Source organism: Symphalangus syndactylus, chromosome 8 (assembly GCF_028878055.3).
Source record: "Symphalangus syndactylus isolate Jambi chromosome 8, NHGRI_mSymSyn1-v2.1_pri, whole genome shotgun sequence".
Classification (NCBI taxonomy): Eukaryota; Metazoa; Chordata; class Mammalia; order Primates; family Hylobatidae; genus Symphalangus; species Symphalangus syndactylus.
The window spans coordinates 85,578,303-85,605,456 of NC_072430.2; the positions used below are offsets into that span (position 1 = coordinate 85,578,303).

The window sequence follows — 27,154 nt, forward strand, 5'->3', positions numbered from 1 at the left end:
TTCCTTTCTTCCTCTTGCCTGATAGCTCTGGCCAGGACTTTTTGTACTATGTAGAGTAACAGTGGTAAGAGGGGGCATCCTTGTCTGTTTCAGTCCTTGGAGGAAAGGCCTTCATTTTTTCTGTGTTCAGTATGATGTTAACTGTAGGTTTGTCATATGTGGCCTTCATTATTTTGAAGTATGTTCCTTCTATATCCATTTTGGTGAGAATTTTTATCATAAAGGAATGTTGAATTTTATCAAATGCCATCTCAGCATCTATTGAAATAAGTATACCATTTCTGTTTTTGATTCTGTTAATGACTTATATTTAGATGGTATTTAAAGACATAGGAAATGGGTTAGATCTCCTAAAGAGGGAAGATGGAAAGAGAATGAAAGAGGTTCCAGAATATAGCCCTGGGGGTTTCCCACACTTACGGTGGAGGGACAGGAGCCATCAGAGGAAACTTACAGTGGCCAGATAGAAAGGCAGGAAAAAGCTTAATAAGGTGGTATCATGAGAAGAGAGTCTTTCTAGAAGGAGAAATGCTTACTCTTGATAGCAACTGAAAAATAGGGTGAGTCCACATTAGAATCCTCGCTATCGGGGAGGACTTTCTACACAAGGTTAGAGATCACTTGTATTTTGTCTACTATAATTTTAGTACATAATGCATTTTTTGGCATATAGTGGGCACTTGATACATGTTAATCTAATGACATTTAATAATTGAGTGCCCAAATATTTATGTCGAGTTGAGAGCTAGGGATAGGCATCAGTCTTTCTTAAACATCCTTCTCTTCTCCTTCCTCCACCCCCTCACTTGCCTTCAGAAGCATTGATCAGAGAGATAGCAGTATCTTCAGTTTTTTTTAAAGCAACATGAAACACACTTTATTCCTGCTCACATTAGGAAAAGCGAGCTGTTTTCCAAGCCCTGGAGGAAGGAAATTCAGCTAACATAACGCGAGATAATGTAGGGTGGCTATTTCTTGAAAGGTAGTGAATCATAACTATAACCATACTATGGAAAAAAAGTCCTGCCTTATCAACCACTCCACTGACTGCTCGTCACCAAAACTATGCTATGAAACGAGTTGTGTTGAGTGGCTTTCATTGTAAAAGACTTTGGTGAAGGGAGGGAAAGAAACTGGTAGGGGTTCAGATCAGAAGATCTGGCTTTGCCAGTTTCAGGAGGGTGTCAGAATGACTTCAGCATACCTACTTCCTTGGCCTCAACTGGAGGTTTTGTAGCTGCAAACAAGAAGGATTGCGTAGTTCAGAATAACAACACCGTAAGCTAATTGTGGAACTGGGTTAAAATCAGCATGTAGATCTACTAAGAAACACACTCAGCACTACTACAGAAAGAAACAGCCATGGGCCCTGATTGTTAGCTTTCTGGAAGCCATTTCATTTTTACAATAGATTTATCACACACTGTATCAACTTTTTACAGTAAAGAGTAAGAGAAAGTTAATATTCCTCATGTTTTGTCTGTTGACAGAGTGAAAATAATTGCATTGAGTTTGGCTAGAATATCCTGTCATTCCACAAACATCTCAAACTCCACATGGCTAAAACTTAACCCATCAATGCCCCCATCTGCATGCATGCATACATGCGTATAACTTCATTTCTCAGTATTTTTTTCTCCATGAATGGTAGCACCACACACCCAGTTCCCAAATCCAAAACTGTCCTGAGGATTTTCAAAAATTATGGTGGAGGAAAATAAGCTAGCAAAGGAGATTCAGAGTGCCCAGATAGGAAAGGAGGAGAAAAAAGTTCAATAAATTGGTGCCCTGAGAGAAGAATCTTTCAAGAAAGAGAAATACTTCCCCTTGGGATTATCCTATCTCTACTTATTGCTGCAGGGGCTTCCAAAATTAGGTTTTCTGTGTTCAGTCTTGCATTCACACTTCTGAAACCCAGAACTGACCGAGACAAATTCTTCAACTTCCTATCAGCCCCAACATAGATTTAAAATTCCTAACCTGGCTTATGAGGTTCACCATGTATACCTGCTTCCCTAAATCAGCCTCATATCACACCAACCTGTGTGTGGGGTGGCTAAATACCCTAGCCAGGCAAGCTCTCTCAGTTCTTCTACCTGGCCCCGCTGGAGCCCTCCTTATTGCTCATCCCATTCTTAGCCTGATTCAAGATTCCTGGTCCATCAAATATCTCTTTAAGCGTCCTTACCTGGATCTTTCTCTAGTTAGTACAAATTTTTCTATCTACCATTGGAGCGAACATTTTTTGAAAGTTTGTATCAGTCCTGCCTTACTCTTGGTGGAATCCTGTGGTCCTAGCCAAGTGCCTGCTCCATGAATGTGCTGAATAAATGAATAAGCATTTTAATTGTGTATCTGTCATTAGTGTCAGATGTGTTATTCCAGCATGGTTTTAGCACACAGACACGCTCTTTGATGCAGACTTTTCGTTTCTTTTCTTTTTATATATAGCAACAATAAAAAACTAGACTTTCATCTCCTGAAAATATCAGTCTAATAATCACCTATGGCTGTCTCTCTGGTTGCTGAAGGAAAAAGAAAAAGGCAGGGCACAGCTGGATTGCATTAGAATGAGACTCACTACCCAGTTCAGGTGTGTTGCGTCGTGGGTCTCCGGCACATTTCAGAGGCTCATTAGGACCCCGACCCCACACTGGGGTTTACACCCCTAATAGCAGGTGTGTCCCGTGGCAACTGAATGGGTGCGTGAAAAGGGGGCTCATCAATTACCAGCTGGAGCAATCAGAATCGGTTAAAGTGAATCAAGTCACAGTGCTTCCTTAACCCAACGTCTCTGTTGGGGTCAGCCACAGCCTAAACCGCCTGCCGTTCAGCCTGAGTGGCTGCTGCTCGCCTGCTCACGCATGCAGCCCGGGCTGCAGAGGAAGTGTGAGGAGGAAGGAAGTCGGCATAGAAGGGTGCCGAGATGTGGGTCTTGAAGAGAATAGCCATTGTCACTAAAATGTTCTCCAGGGGCCTTCGGCGAGTTTTGTTAGGTTTTTTGTTTTTAATCTGTGGCTCTTGATAATTTATCTAGTGGTTGCCTACACCTGAGAAACAAGACACAGTGCTTAACTATCAACGAAAGAACTGGACGGCTCCCCGCCGCAGTCCCACTCCCCGAGTTTGTGGCTGGCATTTGGGCCACGCTGGGCTGGCTGCAGAGGCTAGGCGGTCACAGCGAGGGGCGCGCAGTTTGGGGTCACACAGCTCCGCTTCTAGGCCCCAACTACCGTTAAAAGGGGAAGCCCGTGCCCCATCCACGTCCGCTCTTGCTGAGCCCAGAGCCATCCCGCGCTCTGCGGGCTGGGAGGCCCGGGCCAGGACGCGAGTCCTGCGCAGCCGAGGTTCCCCAGCGCCCCCTGCAGCCGCACGTAGGCGGAGACGGAGCACGGCCCTGCGCCTCCGCACCACGCCCGGGACCCCACCCAGCGGCCCGTACCCGGAGAAGCAGCGCGAGCACCCGAAGCTCCCGACCGGCGGCAGAAACCGGGAGTGGGGCCGGGCGAGTGCGTGGCATCCCAGGCCAGCCCGATCGCTCCGCCCGCGGTGGGCCGACTTCCCCTCCTCTTCCCTCCCTCCTTCCTTTCCTCTAGCCCGCTGGCGCCGGACACGCTGCGCCTCATCTCTTGGGGCGTTCTTCCCCGTTGGCCAACCGTCGCATCCCGTGCAACTTTGGAGTAGTGGCCGTTTAGTGTTGAATGTTCCCCACCGAGAGCGCATGGCTTGGGAAGCGAGGCGCGAACCCGGCCCCCGAAGGGCCGCCGTCCGGGAGACGGTGATGCTGTTGCTGTGCCTGGGGGTCCCGACCGGCCGCCCCTACAACGTGGACACTGAGAGCGCGCTGCTTTACCAGGGCCCCCCCAACACACTGTTCGGCTACTCGGTCGTGCTGCACAGCCACGGGGCGAACCGATGGTGAGTAGAGTTGGACTGATGCGCCCTCAGCAGCTCAGAGCGGCGTGAGAACGGCGCCCTAGGGATTCCCTGCCCGGTTCAAACTTTCCTCCCGCCCAAGGAGGCAGGAGGGAAACGCTGCGAGAGCCAGTTCGCTGGAGATCTGCCAGGGAAACTAACTTATCTTCGGGTGGCAGCGCCCCGGGTGCGTTATGGCGCAAGGTCTTGAAGCTTCGAGTCGGGAGTGGTGGGCGGAGGAGGAGGTGGGGAAGCTGCCCTGCTGCGGACTGCACATCTGTGGCAACAGGGAGCTCAGTGGGCAGCACAGCTCACGTCTGAGCGCACGTGCACGTGTCTCGCTTTAGGCTCCTAGTGGGTGCGCCCACTGCCAACTGGCTCGCCAACGCTTCAGTGATCAATCCCGGGGCGATTTACAGATGCAGGATCGGAAAGAATCCCGGCCAGACGTGCGAACAGCTCCAGCTGGGTGAGTTGGGTATGGGACCAGGAGTTAGTGACCTCCCGACCCCCCCATGTGGACCCCACCATAGGGCAAGTCCTGGAAAGATTCATGTCGCCGGTTACTTCTGGTTTAAAGAGCGTAAAGTTTTCAGTTTCAACTCCATCTCATCTTGCCTCCTTAATGTAAAAGGGATTCCCTTTCTGTTAACATGGTTATCCCTTTTCCTTATGGCAATGATTGTAGTACTCTGGCAACCATGCTAGAGAAATTTCTTATGATACCTTCTCTTCATCTCTCCCCCTGTCTCTCCGTGTGTAAAGCACATTTTAGATTCACTCAGCGTATTAAGGACAGAATCCAGCTAAGCCAAGACTTGAGAATTTTATTTCCATCTTTGACCTATCAACCCTCTTAAAGAACAGGCTAAGGGGCGTATCAGGAATAGCAATTGGAATTGATGCCATATCCCGTCGTTTAACCTAAAGGCCTAAAAAAAAAAAGTGATAGTTTTACTTAGAATATACAATCTAAAAGAAAAGGAAAATTGGCATCTTCATCGTTAATGTAGTATAATTTTCCATTCCCAAAACCGTCATCCAAAACTCTCATGTTATGTGGGTCCATCTTTTTGCAGTCATTTCTCAATGTCTCAGATTTGTGACACGTTGAAAAATGTGTACTGATAGAGGGGAGAAGTTTCATGTTTCAAAGCCAAAGACAAGTTTGTTGCACACAGACAAGTGGGGAAAGGGGAAGGAATATTAAATAACAAGACCTATCTTGTTCCAAAGTGTTACTGCTATATATATTGCTTAACTTTTTTCCCCTTAAAGCAACCCTGGGTCATGGTTGACATTGTTCCTAGTTTATGTATGAGTACTGTGGCTCAGAGTTGCAAATATCTTTTTAAAAGTTACTTAGCTAGTGACTGATAGGTGGGAGCTAAAGTCAAACTAGGGTCTGAATGGGTCTACAGCCTAAGCCATTTTCTTCCATGTATGCATCTTCAGTGCAAATAAAATTAAGTGAATGGTTTAATATGTTGTCTGCTGAGCTGATGGGTCATCCATAAACAGTGAATAAAATTGGTACTTCTTTATGTTTCTTTGCTATAAATGGACTTTTGAGATTAGTTATTGGATCTTTAACTTCTTTTGTATTTTATAGTAGTCTTTGCTCTTTTTCAAACTGAAGCTGGTTCCCTTCATTCAGATGAATTCAGATAGAGTATAAACATAATGGAATTTTTACTTTTAACTCAGAGCACCTATAAAAGTCTACGAGTTGTCTGTAGCATGTAGAATAAGCCCTAGCCTTTTGTTAAGAATCCTCAATACCAGAAATCACAGTAGGAATGCATAAAACATTCACAGACCCATACATTTTGGAATGATTTTGCAAAGCATAATTTTCATTGCATGAGAGAGTTGTGGGTGAAGAATTAGGGAGTGGAGCCCACAACTTTAGTCTGCCAGAGGATCTTGGCAAGGTCTTAGGAGGGAGCAATTTTATTTCTGTTGTCCTGTCATAGTTTCCTGATCCATGACATTATAACTACTGATATTTAGTGCCTACTTCCTGTCTGGATGGACACTGAATCTATTTCTGGATGTCTGTGTTTAACTGGATAAATCATGACATAATACTGTATTAAATTTAAGACAATGCCTGTCAATGGAAGGAAAAAATTGTTTGGGCATGTGTAGCATGGGGGTTGACTGTTCTCAGAGAAATGTAAACATAGTAGATATGTAATAGATATGAATTAAATGAAGATCTTTTGGATGGATGAATGAATAAAAGTGGAGTGAAAATTTATCAACCTGATTGATGAGTAAGATAATTGATTAGAAATGATGAACCAAACTGATATTTTTAACTTTCAAAATTTGGGCCAATCTACAAGGTATTTACTGAGCTGAAAGGAAAAAAGGCAAGATTCCTAGTCAGTCAATGAGTTAAAACATTAATAGTGATAGTAATGCCTTGAGTGTTTGCCGGAGTTGACTGAAGTTATTTCTCATGTAACATTCTAAAGAATACAGGTATCTTTTATTCCTCATGTAAAGAAACGGCCTCTCTCTATTCAAATAAATTCGGTGGTTGCTTAAAGCTATAAAATAGGGATTGAGGCTGCAGTCTAGAAATAAAACACTAAAAACAATACATTGGTAATAAAGATAATTTAGGATTCTTAGGTTTGTGGGCTGTGCACTATTTTGTATGAAGAAGTTTCAAAAGTGTGTGTAAATATAGATAAGCCATCTTCTGTAGAAGAGTGTATGTGTGTGTGTGAATCTTCTGTATAAAATAGCTTCAGTTGTCCTGTTTCAAATGTGGGTGACTCTAATGTTTCAAAAATGCTTAGCTCAGTACTGACACATAATAGACATTCAAAAAATAGTGGTTCTTCTTCATTGTTTACTTAAATCTAGTATCTGTATGTTATCTGTAACAAGCAGGTTGAGGTTAATAGGGAAAATTGAGAGACTGAACCAAAAGTTTAAAAATTAAAAGGTAATACATTAAAAGGTAGAAGTTGAAATGAAACATAATGAGAAATTTTTGTTGGCTGAAGAAAAAAATGTTATAATGACTAAAGATTGATCTATGATTGCCATGTCAGTAAGGTATCTTCTTTCCTTTGGAATAGCTTTACTTGCTATCAAGAACCTGAAGGTGTAGGGTCTTCAAATGGTGCCCATCTCCCACGCAATTAAAAATATCCACATGGACTAGTCTTTCAGTCTCTGTAGAATTTCAGATCAGTGGTTGATTCAGATAGACTCCTCCCCTCAAAAGAGGAGGTCCATATCTCCCCTACCCTACCCTCTGTGGACAAGGTGTCCCATATGGTATATTGCCATAAGCAGAAGTGAGCCTGCCCGTTTGTCTAGAATGCCCAGGGTGAGAGACGTTAGGCATGAGAATACCCCTTTTAGTCAAGCGAGTTGACTGCAGAGCCAACATCAAGAGAGTTGCCTGGATAGTACCGCAAGGTGCTTTTCTTCCTGCATATATATTGTTGGCCTCCTTTCACCTCCCTTACTCCCCAAGAGACATCTCTTCTCTCACTTCTTTTGTACCAGAGGAAAGTGGTCTCTCTGCCAGGAGAGTCTGGGCCCAGACTTGCTCATGAAGACTGTCTGAGGAGACCCAGGTGATTTCCACATGTCCACTTTCCACCTGGGCACTCTGCATCATCAGGCTTGTTTAAAGGAAACTTTAATCACAGCTGGTTCCTAAATTAAGGTGTCACAAAGAATGACTCGATTAATATAGTTAAGCATAGTCCATCCATGGACTATTAATATTCAAATAGAACACAATAAAACATAGAAACAATTGTCAAATTAGACTAAAAAGATGGTCTTTATTTGGTTATTCAAAAAACACTCCAGATCTTTCATTAATTTGGAGTTACCACTGAAAACATTATACACATACTGACTCTCATTTGGGTAATAATCTAAAGTTATGCAATTACACTATCCAGTATAGTATCCACTAACCACAGGTGGCTTTGAACACATATAATATGGCTAGTCAGCAATGAGAGGGCTGTAATGTAAATTACATACTGGCTTTTGAATACTTAGTATAAGAAAACTCATTAATTTTTATGATATATATTGAAACAAACACTTTAAAATTATTGATTACATCATAATTTGGATTTATTAGGTGAAATAAAATTTTAGGTTAAATAAAATTTATTTTTACTTTGTTTATGTGGCTATTATAAAATTTAAAATTTCCAATGGGCTTGTATTATATTTCTATTGGACAGCACTGCTATAGAGAAACATTAAGTTCTCTGTGTAAAAATAACACTATCTCTTTAGGAGATGCTTTCCTGATATTTATGCATAAATGAGTAGAACTTTCACTTTCTTTTCTACACTAAGTGTTTTATAGTTACTGGGCCTTCAAGCTGCCTGCCTGTGCCTCTCTTACAGGAAAGACCCATCTCAAGTTAGTCACCATTACCCATATTTAGATTTCTTTCTGGAAATTTTATTACCTTAGCCAGCCTCTTGGTTCATATTATATAACCTATTTGAAAGAATTTAATTAGCATTGCATTATTAAACTAATGATTACCTAATCCTCACTTCTACTTGATTCATAGGAGTTATTAGCTTAACATTAAATAGCAAATATCTCACTGTTGAAACTTCAAATATGTTTTTCTTGATAACTTTTTACTGTTTCATTTGCAATGTGCTTTAAATTGTAGCTTATGAAGCTGAGATGGCAGATTGGTCATTTTGAAAAATCATCCCTGAATGAAGGCTGTTATACAATTACGTAGAAAATCAAGACAGAGAGCTTCACTAATAAACTATCAGGTTACTAGAAGGAAGTTTCCTTATTCTCAGCAGTTTCCCAAACGTTATGTCCAAAAGGATGAAGTTTCCACCCAATTTGAGAGATGAGGCTTTCTAAATGCACTTTAGTTTTTGCCTTAAGTTTACTTGGTCACTGAGTGATATACCCAATGACTTGAAAATATATCCCCTTGGCAACAGTTCTAGGGCCAGATGTGGAAATCCATTGCACATGTGGGTAATTTATCCATTCAGTTGTTCATTGAGGGATGCCTAAGGGCCTGAACCTGGGCATACAAAAGAAACATACTCCTTGTCCCAAAGGCTTCAAAGTTTATAAGATGGGTTATTACAGGAAAGTATGGTGAGATTTAATCTAGGCAAGACAATAAAGTGAGGCATTCCTGAGGAACTGGTGTTCAAGTGGGGGAACTGAAAAATAATCAGAAGTTAGCCAGAGGAAAAGGCTATGGAAAAGTTTGCCAGAAAGAGCAAACTGTGTGTATAAAGACCCTGAAGTCTTTGAGAGCATGATGCTTTTCAAGAATTAAAAAATGTGTACAGTTGCACTATGCAGTGTGAACTAAACTGTAGGTTAGAGAGGCAGGCAGGGATTACTTCTGATACAACTCTGTAAGTATGGATTTACGCTAGGATATTTAAAACTGGGGAGTGACATGATCAGATTTGTGTGTTTGACGGATTCTCTGGTTGCAGGTTAGTGAATGCTTTGGAGTAGCTGGGTCAAGACTGAAGGCGATGAGACAGTTGTAGGAAGATTTTGTTATAATTTAGACTACAAATGACAAGTGTCTGTACAAGGACACTGGCAGTAGCAATGGAGAAGAACATGGAGATTCTGAAGATATTTAGAAGATAGTATTTGGTAATTATTGAATGAAAGAGATGAGTGAGAAGTTTCCAAAGATGTTACTGAAGTTTCTAACTTGGGCTGTGACATGGATGATGGTCCAATGTAGTGAAGAAGGGAAGAGCAGCAGGTTTTCTGGCAAAATGATGAGCGTCATTGGCTTGAGATTCCTGTGAAACATAGAAGTAAAAATCTAGTGATCAGTTCCATGATCAGTTCCATGTATGGGTGTGGTAGACAGTAGAGAGGTCTGTACTAGCAAATCAGAGGTGAGTAATTGACATAACCCCATTCACCTCCAAGGCTTTGATTACCATCTCTCTGGGGTAAATAGATCAAATGGCCAATGGCAAATTTCTAAGGATTCCTACAGTTTGAGAAGTGGTTAGAATAGTGCTGCTCAAGTCTGGCTGCAACTTAAATTCTCATGCAGAGCTTTAACAATTCTGGTGGCCCATCTCAAACTGATAAAATCTCTGGGGTAAGTCTATAGTGCACCAGAGATCCCCAGATGATTCCAGTATTCATCCATGCTTGAGAACCGCTGGAGAAGAAAGGAGGCTGAAAAAAAAAAAAAAAAGGCCAAGAGGGTGAAGCCAAAGAGGCAGCAAGAAAAATCAGGTCTATCTGACATTAATCTGATTAAAGGAAGAGAGTGTTTTGAGAAGAGGTGAGTAGTCGGCAGTAGTAAAAGTTGCCAAGACATCAACCAGGGTGGTAAATTATGAGTTCTTATTAGATTTAGAGAGAATTAGTTCATTTGTAACCTCGGTAAGACAAGCTTTAATGGTGAATCCACTGCAGAGGGTTGAGAAGTGAGAAGCAATAGCAAGTGTCAATAACTTTTATCTGGGTTCTTCCTTCATTAATACATTTTATTAATTACTTATGTACTGGAAATACACAGTTGAATAAGACATGGTTGAAGCCCTTGAGTAACTCAGTTGAGATGATGGGAGAGACAGGTAAATGGACAATTAATTATGAGATAATAAGCATGACAGTAGACAGGTACACAGTGATGAGAAGAAATGAATGGGAGAAGGCTTCCTGGAGGAGTGAAATCTGAGTAGTGGACCCAGTTCCGACTGGTTTTGAAGAGCACATGTAAGGGCTCAATAAATGTGAAATAATTTTCATCTTTTTTATATCTGGGCAAAATCCCCTGGGATTTGCTGCACATTTCAGCCTCATTCCAAAGTGTCTAAGTCCGCCTTGGGTTCCAAAGACTCATTTCAGGTAGTTCAGACAGTAACACCTGCTCCTGAAATAGGGAGCTTGGAAATGACTGTCTTTAAAAGCAGGGATTTTTAATTTTGAGATTAGCTGGAAACATCAAATTAGAATATGGAAGTGGACATACAGGTGATAGGTCTGGGCTCAATGTGATTGTTCTCAGTTTACCTCTGAGAATTTTTAAAAATCATAGAAAATCTTTTTTATATAAACTACATAAAACACTATACTTCACAAAAATGTTCAGAAAATAGTAAGATTGTAGACTTAGTTCTAAAAACCCCTTTTATGGGACTCCTTGTGTGCAGTGGATTAGACATGTTCTTTTGACATTATGCCCTGTGTAGAAAATGCTGGTCAATGTGTACCATCTGTTTGTAAATCCCTTCGAGGTTTACCTCACCACAATACCAGTCTGTTTTCTTGCGGAAGTTTTCTAGAAGTCATTAGACTATCATCATTTTGTCTGCCAGTCATTGTCAATATCACATTTTATCCTTTAAACTCTGCCCAGAGAAACGTCCTTTGATATCTGTAACTCTTCATCTCATTCTGATCCTCCATTGTTCAGGATAATATGATACATTCTTCACTGGTTTTTCTCTCATATATTTAAGCCTTCCTATCTTCCTGACCTCCTTTAATTCTTTCGTTGCTGTCTTTTTTTTTTTTTTTTTTTTCAACCATCCTACCCTGTGAATTCCAAAACCAAGCATAGAACTTTAATACTGACCACCAAGCAGATTTACCTGGAGTATTTTCTGCTTACATTTTTGTATTTTCTTGTTTCAAAGATATACAAAGTGGCATCCACACATTAGTGATTGTTTTTCAAATGAATTTTTAAATCCAAGAGATTAATTGAAAACCATGGAGGTTCAGAATTTTCTTTCCTTATTTTCTAATGTTAGAGGTTAAAATATGCTCTTTTAATAGGTTGTTTCACAATAGTATAGGTTTATTCAAAATGTCCATATTTGAAAATAATGGAAAAGTACTAACAACTAATTGTCTGACAGCATCAGATGGTGGTTAATAGTGTGAGTTTTAATCCCTTCCTTCCCCACTTACAAGTGGCATGACCTTGGGCAAGTGCTTAGTCATCCCTTGTTTCAGCTTCCTCATCTATAAAACTGGGATGATAATACTATTGTCTACTTCATAGGGATGTTATGAAAAGTGAGTTAATACATGTCTTTGCATGTATTAAAACTGTGGTATGTAGTAAGCATGCAGTAAGTATTAGTAATTAGAGAGTAATTTTCCCTTTTTAAATTATGCTTACAAAATGTATCAGCTGGGGCACATTTTTCAGCTTTAGTTATTAAAAAGACTTGTGTACATTTTCTGTGGGAATTTGAAGAAGTCTTGGCAGACACCCCAAACCTAAAATCAAACCCACGAATGACCCAGTTGTTAGAGTTCTGAGGCCTCATGATGACTCAGGATCAGCCCAGATTTATAAAATTGCAACCATAAAGCTTGGCACTACTCTCCGGGGACATTTACCTCTTGAACTCTTTCTAAATAGAACAGAATAAGATAAAAAAGAGAGCTGAAATAACTGGCTTTCTCAGGCCTACAATTATATAAACTGTTTCTCACATAAATTGAGCATGATTATTGGCTGTTGTCAGATTTTGTTTAGGCAATATGAAAATAGAACATTTAAACACATTTTTTAAAAAATACTTTGAGAATGGTTTCCAACTTTGATGTTTTGCTCTTTTGACTTTTTTTTATTATACTTTTAAGTTTTAGGGTACATGTGCACAATGTGCAGGTTTGTTACATATGTATCCATGTGCCATGTTGTTGTGCTGCACCCATTAACTCATCATTTAGCATTAGGTATATCTCCTAATGCTGTCCCACCCCCTCCCCCTACCCGACAACAGTCCCCAGAGTATGATGTTCCCCTTCCTGTGTCCAAGTGTTCTCATTGTTCAATTCCCACCTATGAGTGAGAACATGTGGTGTTTGGTTTTTTGTCCTTGCGATAGTTTACTGAGAGTGATGGTTTCCAGTTTCATCCATGTCCCTACAAAGGACATGAACTCATCATTTTTTATGGCCGCATAGTATTCCATGGTGTATATGTGCCACATTTTCTTAATCCAGTCTATCATTGTTGGACATTTGGGTTGGTTCCAAGTCTTTGCTATTGTGAATAGTGCCGCAATAGACATATGTGTGCATGTGTATTTATAGCAGCATGATTTATAGTACTTTGGGCATGTACTCAGTAATGGGATGGCTGGGTCAAATGGTATTTCTAGTTCTAGATCTATGAGGAATCGCCACACTGACTTCCACAATGGTTGAACTAGTTGACAGTCCCACCAACAGTGTAAAAGTGTTCCTATTTCTCCACATCCTCTCCAGCACCTGTTGTTTCCTGACTTTTTAATGATGGCCATTCTAACTGGTGTGAGATGGTATCTCATTGTGGTTTTGATTTGCATTTCTCTGATGGCCAGTGATGATGAGCATTTTTTCCATGTGTTTTTTGGCTGCATAAATACCTTCTTTTGAGAAGTGTCTGTTCATGTCCTTTGCCCACTTTTGATGGGGTTGTTTTTATCTTGTAAATTTGAGTTCATTGTAGATTCTGGATATTAGTCCTTTGTCAGATGAGTAGGTTGTGAAAATTTTCTCCCATTTTGTAGGTTGCCTGTTCACTCTGATGGTAGTTTCTTTTGCTGTGCAGAAGCTCTTTAGTTTAATTAGATCCCATTTGTTAATTTTGGCTTTTGTTGCCATTGCTTTTGATGTTTTAGACATGAAGTCCTTGCCCATGCCTATGTCCTGAATGGTATTGCCTAGGTTTTCTTCTAGGGTTTTTATGGTTTTAGGTCTCAACATTTAAGTCTTTAATCCATCTTGAATTAATTTCTGTATAAGGTGTAAGGAAGGGATCCAGTTTCAGCTTTCTACATATGGCTAGCCAGTTTTCCCAGCACCATTTATTAAATAGGGAATCCTTTCCCCATTTCTTGTTTTTGTCAGGTTTGTCAAAGATCAGATAGTTGTAGATATGTGGCATTATTTTTGAGGGCTCTGTTCTGTTCCGTTGATCTATGTCTCTGTCGTGGTACCAGTACCATGCTGTTTTGGTTACTGTAGCCTTGTAGTATAGTTTGAAGTCAGGTAGTGTGATGCCTCCAGCTTTGTTCTTTTGGCTTAGGATTGACTTGGCGATGCGGGCTCCATATGAACTTTAAAGTAGTTTTTTTCCAATTCTGTGAAGAAAGTCATTGGTAGCTTGATGGGGATGGCATTGAATCTATAAATTACCTTGGGCAGTATGGCCATTTTCACGATATTGACTCTTCCAACCTATGAGCATAGAAGGTTCTTCCATTTGTTTGTATCCTCTTTTATTTCATTGAGCAGTGGTTTGTAGTTCTCCTTGAAGAGGTCCTTCACATCCCTTGTAAGTTGGATTCCTAGGTATTTTATTCTCTTTGCAGCAGTTGTGAATGGGAGTTCACTCATGATTTGGCTCTCTGTTTGTCTGTGATTGGTGTACAAGCATGCTTGTGATTTTTGTACATTGATTTTGTATCCTGAGACTTTGCTGAAGTTGCTTATCAGCTTGAGATTTTGAGCTGAGACAATGGGGTTTTCTAGATATACAATCATGTCATCTGCAAACAGGGACAGTTTGACTTCCTCTTTTCCTAATTGAATACCCTTTATTTCCTTCTCCTGCCTGATCGCCCTGGCCAGAACTTCCAGCACTATGTTGAATAGGAGTGGTGAGAGAGGGCATCCCTGTCTTGTGCCAGTTTTCAAAGGAAATGCTTCCAGTTTTTGCCCATTCAGTAAGATATTGGCTGTGGGTTTGTCATAGATAGCTCTTATTATTTTGAGATACGTCCCATCACTACCTAATTTATTGAGAGTTTTTATCATGAAGGGTTGTTGAATTTTGTCAGAGGCCTTTTCTGCATCTATTGAGATAATCCTGTGGTTTTTGTCTTTGGTTGTGTTTATATGCTGGATTACATTTATTGATTTGCATATGTTGAACCAGCCTTGCATCCCAGGGATGAAGCCCACTTGATCATGGTGTGTAAGCTTTTTGATGTGCTGCTGGATTCGGTTTGCCAGTATTTTATTGAGGATTTTTGCATCAATGTTCATCAAGGATATTGGTCTGAAATTCTGTTTTTTGGTTGTGTCTCTGTCAGGCTTTGGTATCAGGATGATGCTGGCCTCATAAAATGTGTTAGGGAGGATTCCCTCTTTTTCTATTGATTGGAATAGTTTCAGAAGGAATGGTACCAGTTCCTCCTTGTACCTCTGATAGAATTCGGCTGTGAATCCATCAGGTCCTGGACTCTTTTTGGTTGGTAAGCTATTGATTATTGCCACAATTTCAGAGCCTGTTATTGGTCTATTCAGAGATTCAACTTCTTCCTGGTTTAGTCTTGGGAGGGTGTATTTGTCAAGGAATTTATCCATTTCTTCTAGATTGTCTAGTTTATTTGCATAGAGGTGTTTGTAGTATTATCTGATGGTAGATTGTATTTCTGTGGGATTGGTGGTGATATCCCTGTTATCATTTTTTATTGCATCTATTTGATTCTACTCTCTTTTCTTCTTTATTAGTCTTGCTAGTGGTCTATCAATTTTGTTGATCTTTTCAAAAAACCAGCTCCTGGATTCATTAATTTTTTGAAGGGTTTTTTGTGTGTCTATTTCCTTCAGTTCTGCTCTTATTTTAGTTATTTCTTGCCTTCTGCTAGCTTTTGAATGTGTTTGCTCTTGCTTTTCTAGTTCTTTTAATTGTGATGTTAGGGTGTCAATTTTGGATCTTTCCTGTTTTCTCTTGTGGGCATTTAGTGCTATAAATTTCCCTCTACACACTGCTTTGAATGTGTCCCAGAGATTCTGGTATGTTGTGTCTTTGTTCTCGTTGGTTTCAAAGAACGTCTTTATTTCTGCCTTCATTTCGTTATGTACCCAGTAGTCACTCAGGAGCAGGTTGTTCAGTTTCCATGTAGTTGAGTGATTTTGAGTGAGTTTCTTAATCCTGAGTTCTAGTTTGATTGCCCTGTGGTCTGAGAGACAGTTTGTTATAATTTCTGTTCTTTTACATTTGCTGAGGAGAGCTTTACTTCCAACTATGTGGTCAATTTTGGAATAGGTGTGGTGTGGTGCTAGAAAAAATGTATATTCTGTTGATTTGGGGTGGAGAGTTCTGGAGATGTCTATTAGGTCCGCTTGGTGCAGAGCTGAGTTCAATTCCTGGGTATCCTTGTTAACTTTCTGTCTCGTTGATCTGTCTAATGTTGACAGTGAGGTGTTAAAATCTCCCATTATTATTGTGTGGGAGTCTAAGTCTCTTTGTAGATCACTCAGGACTTGCTTTATGAATCTGGGTGCTCCTGTGTTGGGTGCATATATATTTAGGATAGTTAGCTCTTCTTGTTGAATTGATCCCTTTACCATTATGTAATGGCCTTCTTTGTCTCTTTTGATCTTTGTTGGTTTAAAGTCTATTTTATCAGAGACTAGGATTGCAACCCCTGCCTTTTTTTGTTTTCCATTTGCTTGGTAGATCTTCCTCCATCCCTTTATTTTGAGTCTGTCCGTGTGTGTGCACATGAGATGGGTTTCCTGAATACAGCACGCTGATGGTCTTGACTCCTTATCCAATTTGCCAGTCTGTGTCTTTTAATTGGAGCATTTAGCCCATTTACATTTAAAGTTAATATTGTCATATGTGAATTTGATCCTGTCATTATGATGTTAGCTGGTTATTTTGCTCGTTAGTTGATGCAGTTTCTTCCTAGCCTGGATGGTCTTTACAATTTGGCATGTTTTTGCAGTGGCTGGTACCGGTTGTTCCTTTCCATGTTTAGTGCTTCCTTCAGGAGCTCTTTTAGGGCAGGCCTGGTGGTGACAAAATCTCTCAGCATTTGCTTGTCTGTAAAGTATTTTATTTCTCCTTCATTTATGAAGCTTAGTTTGGCTGGATATGAAATTCTGGGTTGAAAATTCTTTTCTTTTAGAATGTTGAATATTGGCCCCCACTCTCTTCTGGCATGTAGAGTTTCTGCTGAGAGATCAGCTGTTAGTCTGATGGGCTTCCCTTTGTGGGTAACCCGACCTTTCTCTCTGGCTGCCCTTAACATTTTTTCCTTCATTTCAACTTTGGTGAATCTGACAATTATGTGTCTTGGGGTTGCTCTTCTCGAGGAGTATCTTTGTAGCGTTCTCTGTATTTCCTGAATCTGAATGTTGGCCTGCCTTGCTACATTGGGGAAGTTTTCCTGGATAATATCTTGCAGAGTGTTTTCCAACTTGGTTCCATTCTCCCCGTCACTTTCAGGTACACCAGTCAGAGGTAGGTTTGGTCTTTTCACATAGTCCCATATTTCTTGGAGGCTTTGTTCGTTTTTTTTTTACTCTTTTTTCTCTAAACTTCGCTTCTCGCTTCATTTCATTCATTTCATCTTCCATCACTGATACCCTTTCTTCCAGTTGATCGCATTGGCTACTGAGGCTTCTGCAGTCTTCTTCACGTAGGTCTCGAAACTTGGCTTTCAGCTCCATCAGCTCCTTTAAGCACTTCTCTGCGTTGGGTATTTTAGTAAACATTCATCTATTTTTTTTTTTTCAAAGTTTTTAACTTCTTTGCCATTGGTTTGAATTTCCTCCTGTAGCTCGGAGTAGTTTGATCATCTGAAGCCTTCTTCTCTCAACTCGTCAAAGTCATTCTCCGTCCAGCTTTGTTCCGTTGCTGGTGAGGAACTGCGTTCCTTTGGAGGAGGAGAGGCGCTCTGCTTTTTAGAGTTTCCAGTTTTTCTGCTCTGTTTTCTCCCCATCTTTGTGGTTTTTTCTACTTTTGGTCTTTGATGATGGTGATGTACAGATGGGTTTTTGGTGTGGGTGTCTTTTCTGTTTGTTAGTTTTTCTTCTAACAGACAGGACCTTCAGCTGCAGGTCTGTTGGAGTTTGCTAGAGGTCCACTCCAGACCCTGTTTGGCTGGGTGTCAGCAGCGGTGGCTCAGATGGAGATGCAGAAAACACCCGTCTTTTGTGTCGCTCACGCTGGGAGCTGTAGACCAGAGCTGTTCCTATTCGGCCATCTTGGCTCAGAAACTTCGCTCTTTTGACTCTTATTTGTGACTAGACTAGCTGGAGGAAAAGAGTTCTAGAAGTTTAGTACTTTATGTCTTGTATCACCTCTAAATCCCAAGGATATTTTACTTTTAATACCCAAAATTATTTTTATTGTAGAATTCATAAACATTATCTTTTAGAAACATTGCCACCAGGTTTAACTAGATGTATGAAAAAAGTACATAGTTTAATATAGTCAATTACTACATGGATTAGTATTAATGGATTTAGTATTAGGACTTAAAAGGAAAAACCAAAGGGGCCATTTTAATTAAAAAGCTAAAGACTGCTAATCAATTCTTGCAGCATTGTGAGTGCCCTCTGCTGGCTCAGTTCAAAGCACCATAATGTACATACCCCGAGGAGCAGAGGCATTGATTATTTATTGACCACCTACTAGGTGCCAGGCATTCTTGCATACACAGCATAAGTTTTCTGTCATCCTCATAGTCCTGCAATGGTAAATTTTGTCATGTTGTCATATTTGAATGGATTTTCTCACTTTTAATATATTTTTCCTAATCTGAAGTTATGTGAGCAAAGGGATTATATACTTTAATTATTGCTTTTATAAAAAATATCTTGAATGAATGACTATAAAACATCTAATTGGAACAAGGGTCATTCATGTTTCAGGATTAAGGAAAACTTTAGAGTGGAACCTTTTGAAATGTATAGGATTTGTCTTACAATGGAATAGAGCTTCAGCTTAAAAAAAAGATGGTGGAAGGTAAGGGCTTTTACTGCTTTTCTGAAACTTCACATCACGTCATGAGTTTTGAAAGATCAGGTAAGTATGTATGTTGTCTTAGTAGCCAGAAAGCCAGACTGAGAGCCCCAGTCAAATGTCTGAATTGGTGGGGAAGTCACAGTATGATGACGCAGGTAGATAAAGCAGACATTTACTTGCATTAGAAAGTCCCAAGCTTTCCTAGCCACAAAGTATTTCACTTGCACTGTCAAAAGTTATATAGAAAGAAGACCTTAGAGTCTGAACTTTTCCCTGGTCCTTCTTTCTTTAGTGGAAATGCCAAAATACTGAGAACCATTCTAAATGGAGGAAAAGAGCAGGGCAAGATAGGGAACAAGTAAGTGACCTTTTTCTTGAACAAGTGAAAGTTGGTTGTACAGTCTGTGGGCATATTTGCTATATTTTATATATTTTCAGCTAAAAGCTTCAGAAAGTGGAATAGATTTCAGTTAATTCATATGTCTGAAATATTTATTTGTAGAGTTCTGTGCTATAGAGTGAAGTAACTTAGAGATCAAAGATGTTATTTTTTATTCTAATCTTTCCACTTATGGATTTGGGCAAGTTATTTGATTTCTTTAAGACTCAATTTTCTCTTCTGTAGGATAGAATTAATAATACAGCCATCCTCTGCTACTACTGTGGGTGTAAAATGAGTTAATGTGTATGATTACAGTTCCCCAATAATGATATGCCACATATATTTTATGAGCCAGGTTATATGCTGCGTTGCGTGTGCAGCTTAATATGCTTACATTAATATGATGATGCCAATAGCAACTAACATTTGCATGTTTTCTCTGCCAGGCTGTCATCCAAGCACGTCACACATATCTCATTTACTCCACAGTCCTTGCAGAAACCCTCTGAGATAGGCATCTTCTGTGGACCCCAGCTGATTCTGTCTTAAGTCATCCCACTCACAAATCATCCTTTGTAAAGATCTTCAAACTCAGAGACTGTTTGCTTTCAGCCCATCTGTTACTGTCTTAAAATTGAAGCAAATAATATTTTGGAAGAGAAGTAGGGAAGAATCATAGTAAAGAGAAAAGACCTTTCCAAAGCTTAGATCCCCGAAGGTTTGGTGATAATTATGCAGTAGTACATTCTAGTAAAGGATTTTTTTTGTGGTGATATAATGTATTTCAAAATTCCCTCCCTCATACATACTGAGTTCCTGCCTACTGCATGTAAGGCACTATCTTGAGCTATGGGAATGCTGCTGTCAACAAAAGTCAACCTGCCCTCATGGAGGTGACATACAAGGTCAAATATCTAATCTCCCATAGTCCCTGTCACACTTGGAGCAATGACACTAAAACTGGTGATATGAGTAACAATGAAAGGGGGAGGAGTAAAGAATGTACTTAACTAGCTTTGTACTATTTCTTTGATCAAAATTCCTGTTTATTTGCATTTATATACACATTTATATATGCTGATACACATCAGTAGGAAGAAAGAAACTGAAGTAGTAAGCATACATTTTTACATTTTCTTTCCCAAATTAAAAAAAATAGGAAAGAGAAAGATAGGCTTAAAAGGAGATGGTTTTTAATGTGGCTTTGTTTTTTAAATATCTAGTGGAAAAATGCATTTAACTGTGCAAAGAATTATTCTAGTTGTTTAAAAGCAGGGAAAATTATCACATGTTAATTTCTGCTGGCCTCTTTTATGTTAAACCATGTAAAGTACTTTTTTCAATTATGGAGCTGATTTGATTTACTAAGAGTTTAGATGAGTAACGTATGAACCGAATTGAAAACCAGATTATAAATCACCTCAGCATGGCATATGGATAAAATATAAAGATAATCTGAGGTTGTTTATGGTGTTCTGTCAGAGAAATTCATGAGAATTAGCTCTCATGGCCGTTATAATAATCGTCATTTTTGACCAAATTAGAAATATTGTATTTCTACCCAAAGACAATTTGCTTAATATTTGATATTTCAATAGGTAACTAAACACAAGGGGGAACAAAGGATGTTACTTTTATTTTTAAAACAGTAGGTTTCTAAATAATATAATACAGGAAAAGGCATAACCATCTGTTAATACATCAAGCTTGTCCATGTGGTCCAGGATGGCTTTGAATGTGGCCCAACACAAATCCACAAACTTAAAATGGCGATCATTAACAAGTCAGGAAACAACAGGTGCCGGAGAGGATGTGGAGAAATAGGAACACTTTTACACTGTTGGTGGGACTGTAAACTAGTTCAACCATCATGGAAGACAGTGTGGCGATTCCTCAAGGATCTAGAACTAGAAATACCGTTTGACCCAGCAATCCCATTCCTGGGTATATACCCAAAGGATTATAAATCATGCTGCTATAAAGACACATGCACACGTATGTTTATTGCAGCACTATTCACAATAGCAAAGACTTGGAACCAACCAAATGTCCATCAGTGATATGCTGGATTAAGAAAATGTGGCGCATATACACCGTGGAATACTATGCAGCCATAAAAAAGGATGAGTTCATGTCCTTTGTAGGGACATGGATGAAGCTGGAAACCATCATTCTGAGCAAACTATCACAAGGACAAAAAACCAAACACCACGTGTTCTCACTCACAGGTGGGAACTGAACAATGAGAACACTCGGACACAGGAAGGGGAACATCATCCACCGGGGCCTGTCGTGGGGTGGGGGGATGGGGGAGGGATAGCATTAGGAGATATACCTAATGTAAATGACGACTTAATGGGTACAGCACACCAACATGGCACATGTATACATATGTAACAAACCTGCACATTGTGCACATGTACCCTGGAACTTAAAGTATAATAATAAAAAAGATAAAAGATAAATGTTGGCAAGGATGTGGAAAAATGGGGAACCCCTGCCCACTGTTGATGGCAAAGTAAGTACAACTGTAATGGAAAATAGTATGGAGATTCCTCAAAAATTTAAAAATAGAACTATTATATGATTCAGCAATCTCACTGAAGGTCTATATCCAAAGAAAATAAAATCAATATGTCAAAGAGAAAAAAAAAATACGAGATTTTCTTGCAATTTTTTTTTTTAGCTCATCAGTTATCGTTAGTGTTAGTGTACTTTATGTATGGCCCAAAACAATTCTTCCAGTATGGCCCAGGGAAGCCAAAATATTGGACACCCCTGAGCTACATTGTAGAGCTATTGTTCACAAGCCCAACCGTACGCTACAACTACCTGGGGGGCTTCAAAAAAATTCTTATGTCTGGTTCTTAACCCAGACATGTCAAGTCTGAGCCTCTAAGAGTGGGGCCCAGGTGGAGGTACCGGTTTCAAACTCCCTTCAGTTGATTCTAATGTCCAGTCAAGGCTGAGTACTGAGCGGAAAAGGAGTGGACTCAGGATCACACAGGTTAAGGGAGAAAAGCTTTGGAGAAGGCCATGATCACAAGCTGATCATGTAGAGATCTTACCTCTTCTGCTAAGATTCCACAGGCACAACAAAAGAAAAGAGAAGCTGGGCATGGTGGTAGGCACCTATATCCCCAGCTACATAGGAGGCTGAAGTGGGAGGATTACATGAGCCCAGGAGTTTGAGGCTGCAATGAGCTATGATCATGCCACTGCACTGTAGCCTAGAAGACAGAGTGAGATCCTATCTCTCTAAAAATTAAAAAGATAAAAAGTCCCAGAAATTAAGAAAAAACCCAGAACACTAGGGGGAATTACAGGATGTTCTCTGAACAGATTCTAGCCTGTAACCAGTACTTGAAAGTTACCTCAATATTATCATTGCTGTTGGGGGCTGTCTCTATGGTAAAAGCAGTGTTAAGAAGTGAAAAGGGGAAATATATCCAAATGTAGTATATGTATTTGCTCACTTATTAAGATTGGTTTTTCTTCTGTGGAAGAATGATTGTTTCATGACTATTTTCATGAACTTTCTGGCTGTGCATTCATTCTTTTTACACACGTTTTGAATTAAAATATATAAAATAAATAGAAGATGCTTAGTCAAGCCATAATAGAAGCTTCGAATTGTTTTTTGTTTACTGACCTTTCCATTTCAGCACCCATTTCTGGGCTGTTTGTCAGGGGTGGGATTATGACAAAGATATATTCCTGCAAGATAAATGAGGTCACTATTTACTAAGCCTTGGAAGTAGGCCAGAAACATTGTAAATAAATAAATGTAGTTAACCCTAACAAAAATGAAAATACTTCTTCCTACAAGATATTAATCAATTTCACTACAATTTCCTCTGAGTGATCGCATCCTGTGTGTCTAAGAACCCTTGAGTGCTGATGTTGAGAGTCATCTGTCAGTATCTAAGAGTGGATTAACTAACAACTGTATAGGAGATATTTGAACATTAATCAGAAATTTTATCTATATATTAGAAGGCAACTATTTTTTGGAATCACATTGTAACAGATATGAGATTACATCTAGTGGCATTTTGACCCCCACCCCACCGATTTCCCACTTACACACCGGCCATATGTTTTTCTGTTTGAAATATCTTCTGCTCACGGGTGAATGAACCACATCACTGGCTTCCTGGGAAAGCTCTTCCTACATTTATTCTTAGGTAAACATCTCTTTCTTGTGGCTTCTGGAGGGCTAATTGTTCTCCTGTTTCTAAGAATCATTCTTTTTAACCTAGAATAAGAAGAAGGGAAGGGCATGAGCCACACTGGAAATAAAGTCCCAGGACTTCGGTGAGACTACATGGGACACATCTTAAAATAGCCTAATGATTTAGTGGTCCTTTTCCCAGAGAGGCTGAGAGGCACTCATGTGGAGAGAAAGAAGTTTCAGGGAAGTGATGTTAGTAAGTGGGAAAGTGAGTAGTTTGTGGTGTGTGTAAACCTCAGTGTGAGCCTGGGCAGTGATGACATTGTGATGTTACCTGATGGAGCTAAAACTAAAACAAGGAGGAGGCAATGCAGAATATTAAATAGATAACAGTTCATAATGCAAGACTTTGTCTAGTCTTCACTTAGAAATTTACAAAACAGTTCAGCTAAGAAACCGGTAACAATACACTATTTTTGCACATAATTTTTGGCCATTTTCATTAAGCTATTTACACGGTACTTTGTGGTTCTAAACTATTGTCTTTTGAATCTTCTGGGTGGCTCTCTCTAAAATAATGGATTTGTTTCTAAATATTGGATGTAATCGTAATGAAAGTGTCTATTATACATGCCATGTTATTTGTGACCCCCATCCTCTCCTGTCCTTGATTTTTTCCTCTTGCTCGATTGTCTTAACTGAGTGTTGACTATAACTTCATAAAAATTTTAGTATTTTCAGAGGGAACTTATTAACATGGCTATTGTAGTAAATAACAGGAACTTCATGTAGACTGAATCTACCATTTGTTATCTATTTTTGACAGTAAACAATTGATTTTAGTGAAAACTGAAAATGTTATTATAATGAAAATTAAGATGCCTTTTTTGTCATTCTCTTTTACTTTAAATTTTGTTGGTTTGGCATCAGGTAGCCACAATAACAACTCCCTATTTTAGACCTTACCTATCTCCCACACACAATTTTTTTTTTCTCCTACCATCTTCCCTCTGTTTTCCCCTTCTCTTTTCGTGTCATTTCTCTCTTCATCCCTTCCTTTCTCAATTTAACACGGAGACCTTATGTGTCCACCTGGACCGTTCTTTACCAAGGTTTGGGCCACAGCAAGACTCCTTTCTAATTCTAATAACAACCATTGCCAATCAACCCCAGCATTCTTTGTCCAGACGTAGTCTTAGTCCTCCTCCCTTCAGTCTAGTTCTCCAGGAAGCCATTACCAGTTAGTGGGAGTTGTCATTTATTCTATGTGTATGCTGTCCAGAAAAACATTCTCTGCATTTCACAGTAACAGTGTTCCTGACCATGAGAACCACTTAGGGCAGGGGTCCCCAATCCCTGGGCTGTGGATGGGTACTGGCCCGTGGCCTGGTAGGAACTGGGCCGCACAGCAGGAGGTGAGCGGTGGACCAGTGAGCATTCCCGCCTGAGCTTTGCCTCTGTCAGATCAGTGGTGGCATTAGATGCTCGTAGGAGTGCAAACCCTATTGCGAACTGCACAGCCGTGGGATCTAGGTTGTGCTTTCCTTAGGAGAACCTAATGCCAGATGATCTGAGGTGGAACAGTTTCACTCCAACCCTCACCACTGCCCATGGAAAAATTGTCTTCACGAAACCAGTCCTTGGTGCCAAAAAGATTGGGAACCACTGATCTAGGGTAATCAGGGCCTCACCTGGACCTGCTGGAGCAGAATCTCCAGAGGAGGGGCTCAAACATTTTCTTCACTTCAGTTGTGATTAAAGGTTGTTTTTCCTGAATGACATTTTAGAAAACAAAAGTATAAACAAACATCTTCCCACACTCCTTAAACAAAATCTCTCCTACCCAGGAGACTTAGTGCAAATAATTTCACTTCTCAAATATTAGCCTTACCAGGCGTGGTGGCTTATGCTGGTAATCCCAGCACTTTGGGAGGTCAAAGCAAGAGGATCACTTGAGGCAAGAGTTCAAGACCAGTATGGGTAACATAGTGAGATCCCCATTGGTACCACAAAAATAAAAATAAAAATGTTAGTCTGTATCTCTGTAAGTGTTCTGAGTTTGCCCAGGAAACTACATTTAGGGGTCAACATTATAGGAGGAGACAAAGTGCCAATGATATAGAGAATGATCACCATAAATTCATGAAAACTTGGTACCTAGTGACCAGTGTTCAAAATTAACAAACCCAAGTTCCACATCCTTATCCAATCAAATTGATGCTAATGTATTTGCCAGGAATTAAGAACAGATGCAATAGAATTGTCATATGCCAACTGAAGAGGGTGAAAATAAAGACAGCAAAAAGAATCTTAGGATACTGCATCTTACTCTCCCCTAAAGTAACTTATTTGAAATTACTTAACATAGGATTTTAATAGGAACCCAGCTATAACACAAATAATTTTTTCTAACAAAAGAAAAAAAAGATAACTGTGAAGACCTCTTCTTATATAGTATGGAAGTACTATCTAGTACATGAGTATTTTATTTATGTTTGGCTATTCATGCATTTGCCAAAGTATGTATTAAAGTTTTTTATTTACTACTGAGATAATCTGGTTTCCAAATCACTTTTATCTCTGTTGAAAACATGAGTCATATTCCAATAAATGTAAACATAGGGCAGTTTCTTGTAAACGCAAGGCATTGTTGGTATGCTAATTGTATGTTCCACTTTCTGCACGCTTAATCATCACCTTCCAGCTCCAATAAATTGTACCTTAATTGCTGAGGATGTATTATAGTCTTTCTATTCTTAATATCTCAGTAGAAGAACATTTTTAAAAGTGCTCTGATAATACTGCTTACGTTGTTAGATAAATGGCTAATTCTTTTCCAAACGTTAGACACAGCAGTTGTAGTTGCACAACCTGGTATTAGCATTAAGTGGTTTTCCCCACTCCTAGTTCTGTTAGCTATCTCTTATATGAATGAGTCTATCTCTTCATGGTGCTACCAGTCAGAGGTCATTTCTACAACAAAAGTCACCTTGTATTAGAGAATAATTATGTTGGCACAGAGTAATTCACATTTATCCTCACATTGTGCACTGAATATAAGATAGAGTAGTTAACAGAAAAATACTGGGGATGAGTGCACAGTTTTCTCTTCTTTTGTAGAATGTTTTCAATACAACTGATAAAATTGTTTTCACATGCTATAGGTAGCCCTAATGGAGAACCTTGTGGAAAGACTTGTTTGGAAGAGAGAGACAATCAGTGGTTGGGGGTCACACTTTCCAGACAGCCAGGAGAAAATGGATCCATCGTGGTAGGTATTGGAACTGGTCCACTGATCCATCGTGAAATCAGCTATCCTGGGTGCAGCTTTCACATCATTTGGTCTACTTTTATTTTATTCAGACTTGTGGGCATAGATGGAAAAATATATTTTACATAAAGAATGAAAATAAGCTCCCCACTGGTGGTTGCTATGGAATGCCCCCTGATTTACGAACAGAACTGAGTAAAAGAATAGCTCCGTGTTATCAAGGTAAGGCACGATTTTGATATGAATTAGATAAAGATAAGTAAGTGAATACCTTTTAGTGTTTTAAACTTATGTTAAAGTTTAGATGTTCAGAGGAGAGGGAGATCTTCTAAGTAATTATGTTCTTTTTAGCTGCTCAATTTCTTTCTTTACCCAATTGCAATAGCATTATTTTTCATAAATGTACTTTGTGCTATAAAAATTCTACAATTTGAATAACTCTGAAATCTAGCTGGTTAACTACCCACTTTTGCATTAAATTTACTTTCAATTTGGTATAAGTGAGACTAGTACCCAGCAAATATAGGACATTTAAATTGTGAAATTATATTGGAAGTCTGATTAAAAAGAAAGACTTTAGGTTTCCTGTTTTACCTTTAGCTTCCAGGAGTAATCAGGAAGAATAATCAGTGTAAGCAAATCTTTCATTCGCACTCACTATC

General features: G+C 39.5%; 1 protein-coding gene across 3 annotated transcripts in view; it reads left to right on the plus strand.

The window, feature by feature from the left end:
* The window catches only part of ITGA4 (integrin subunit alpha 4), a 434,521-nt gene that overhangs the window by 345,705 nt on the left and 61,662 nt on the right, over positions 1–27,154 (plus strand). For 2 of the 3 annotated variants that reach the window (XR_010122378.1, XM_055289905.2), the window contains 4 exons: positions 3,597–3,918; positions 4,263–4,384; positions 26,386–26,492; positions 26,585–26,714. Coding sequence is in view for 2 of the 3 variants with exons in the window: in XM_055289905.2 (XP_055145880.2) it covers positions 3,597–3,918; positions 4,263–4,384; positions 26,386–26,492; positions 26,585–26,714 (681 nt within the window). In the remaining variant the exon portion in view is untranslated. Of the gene's footprint in view, positions 1–3,060; positions 3,919–4,262; positions 4,385–26,385; positions 26,493–26,584; positions 26,715–27,154 lie in introns of those variants that run through there. The other variant, XM_055289906.2, reaches the window with a different exon arrangement.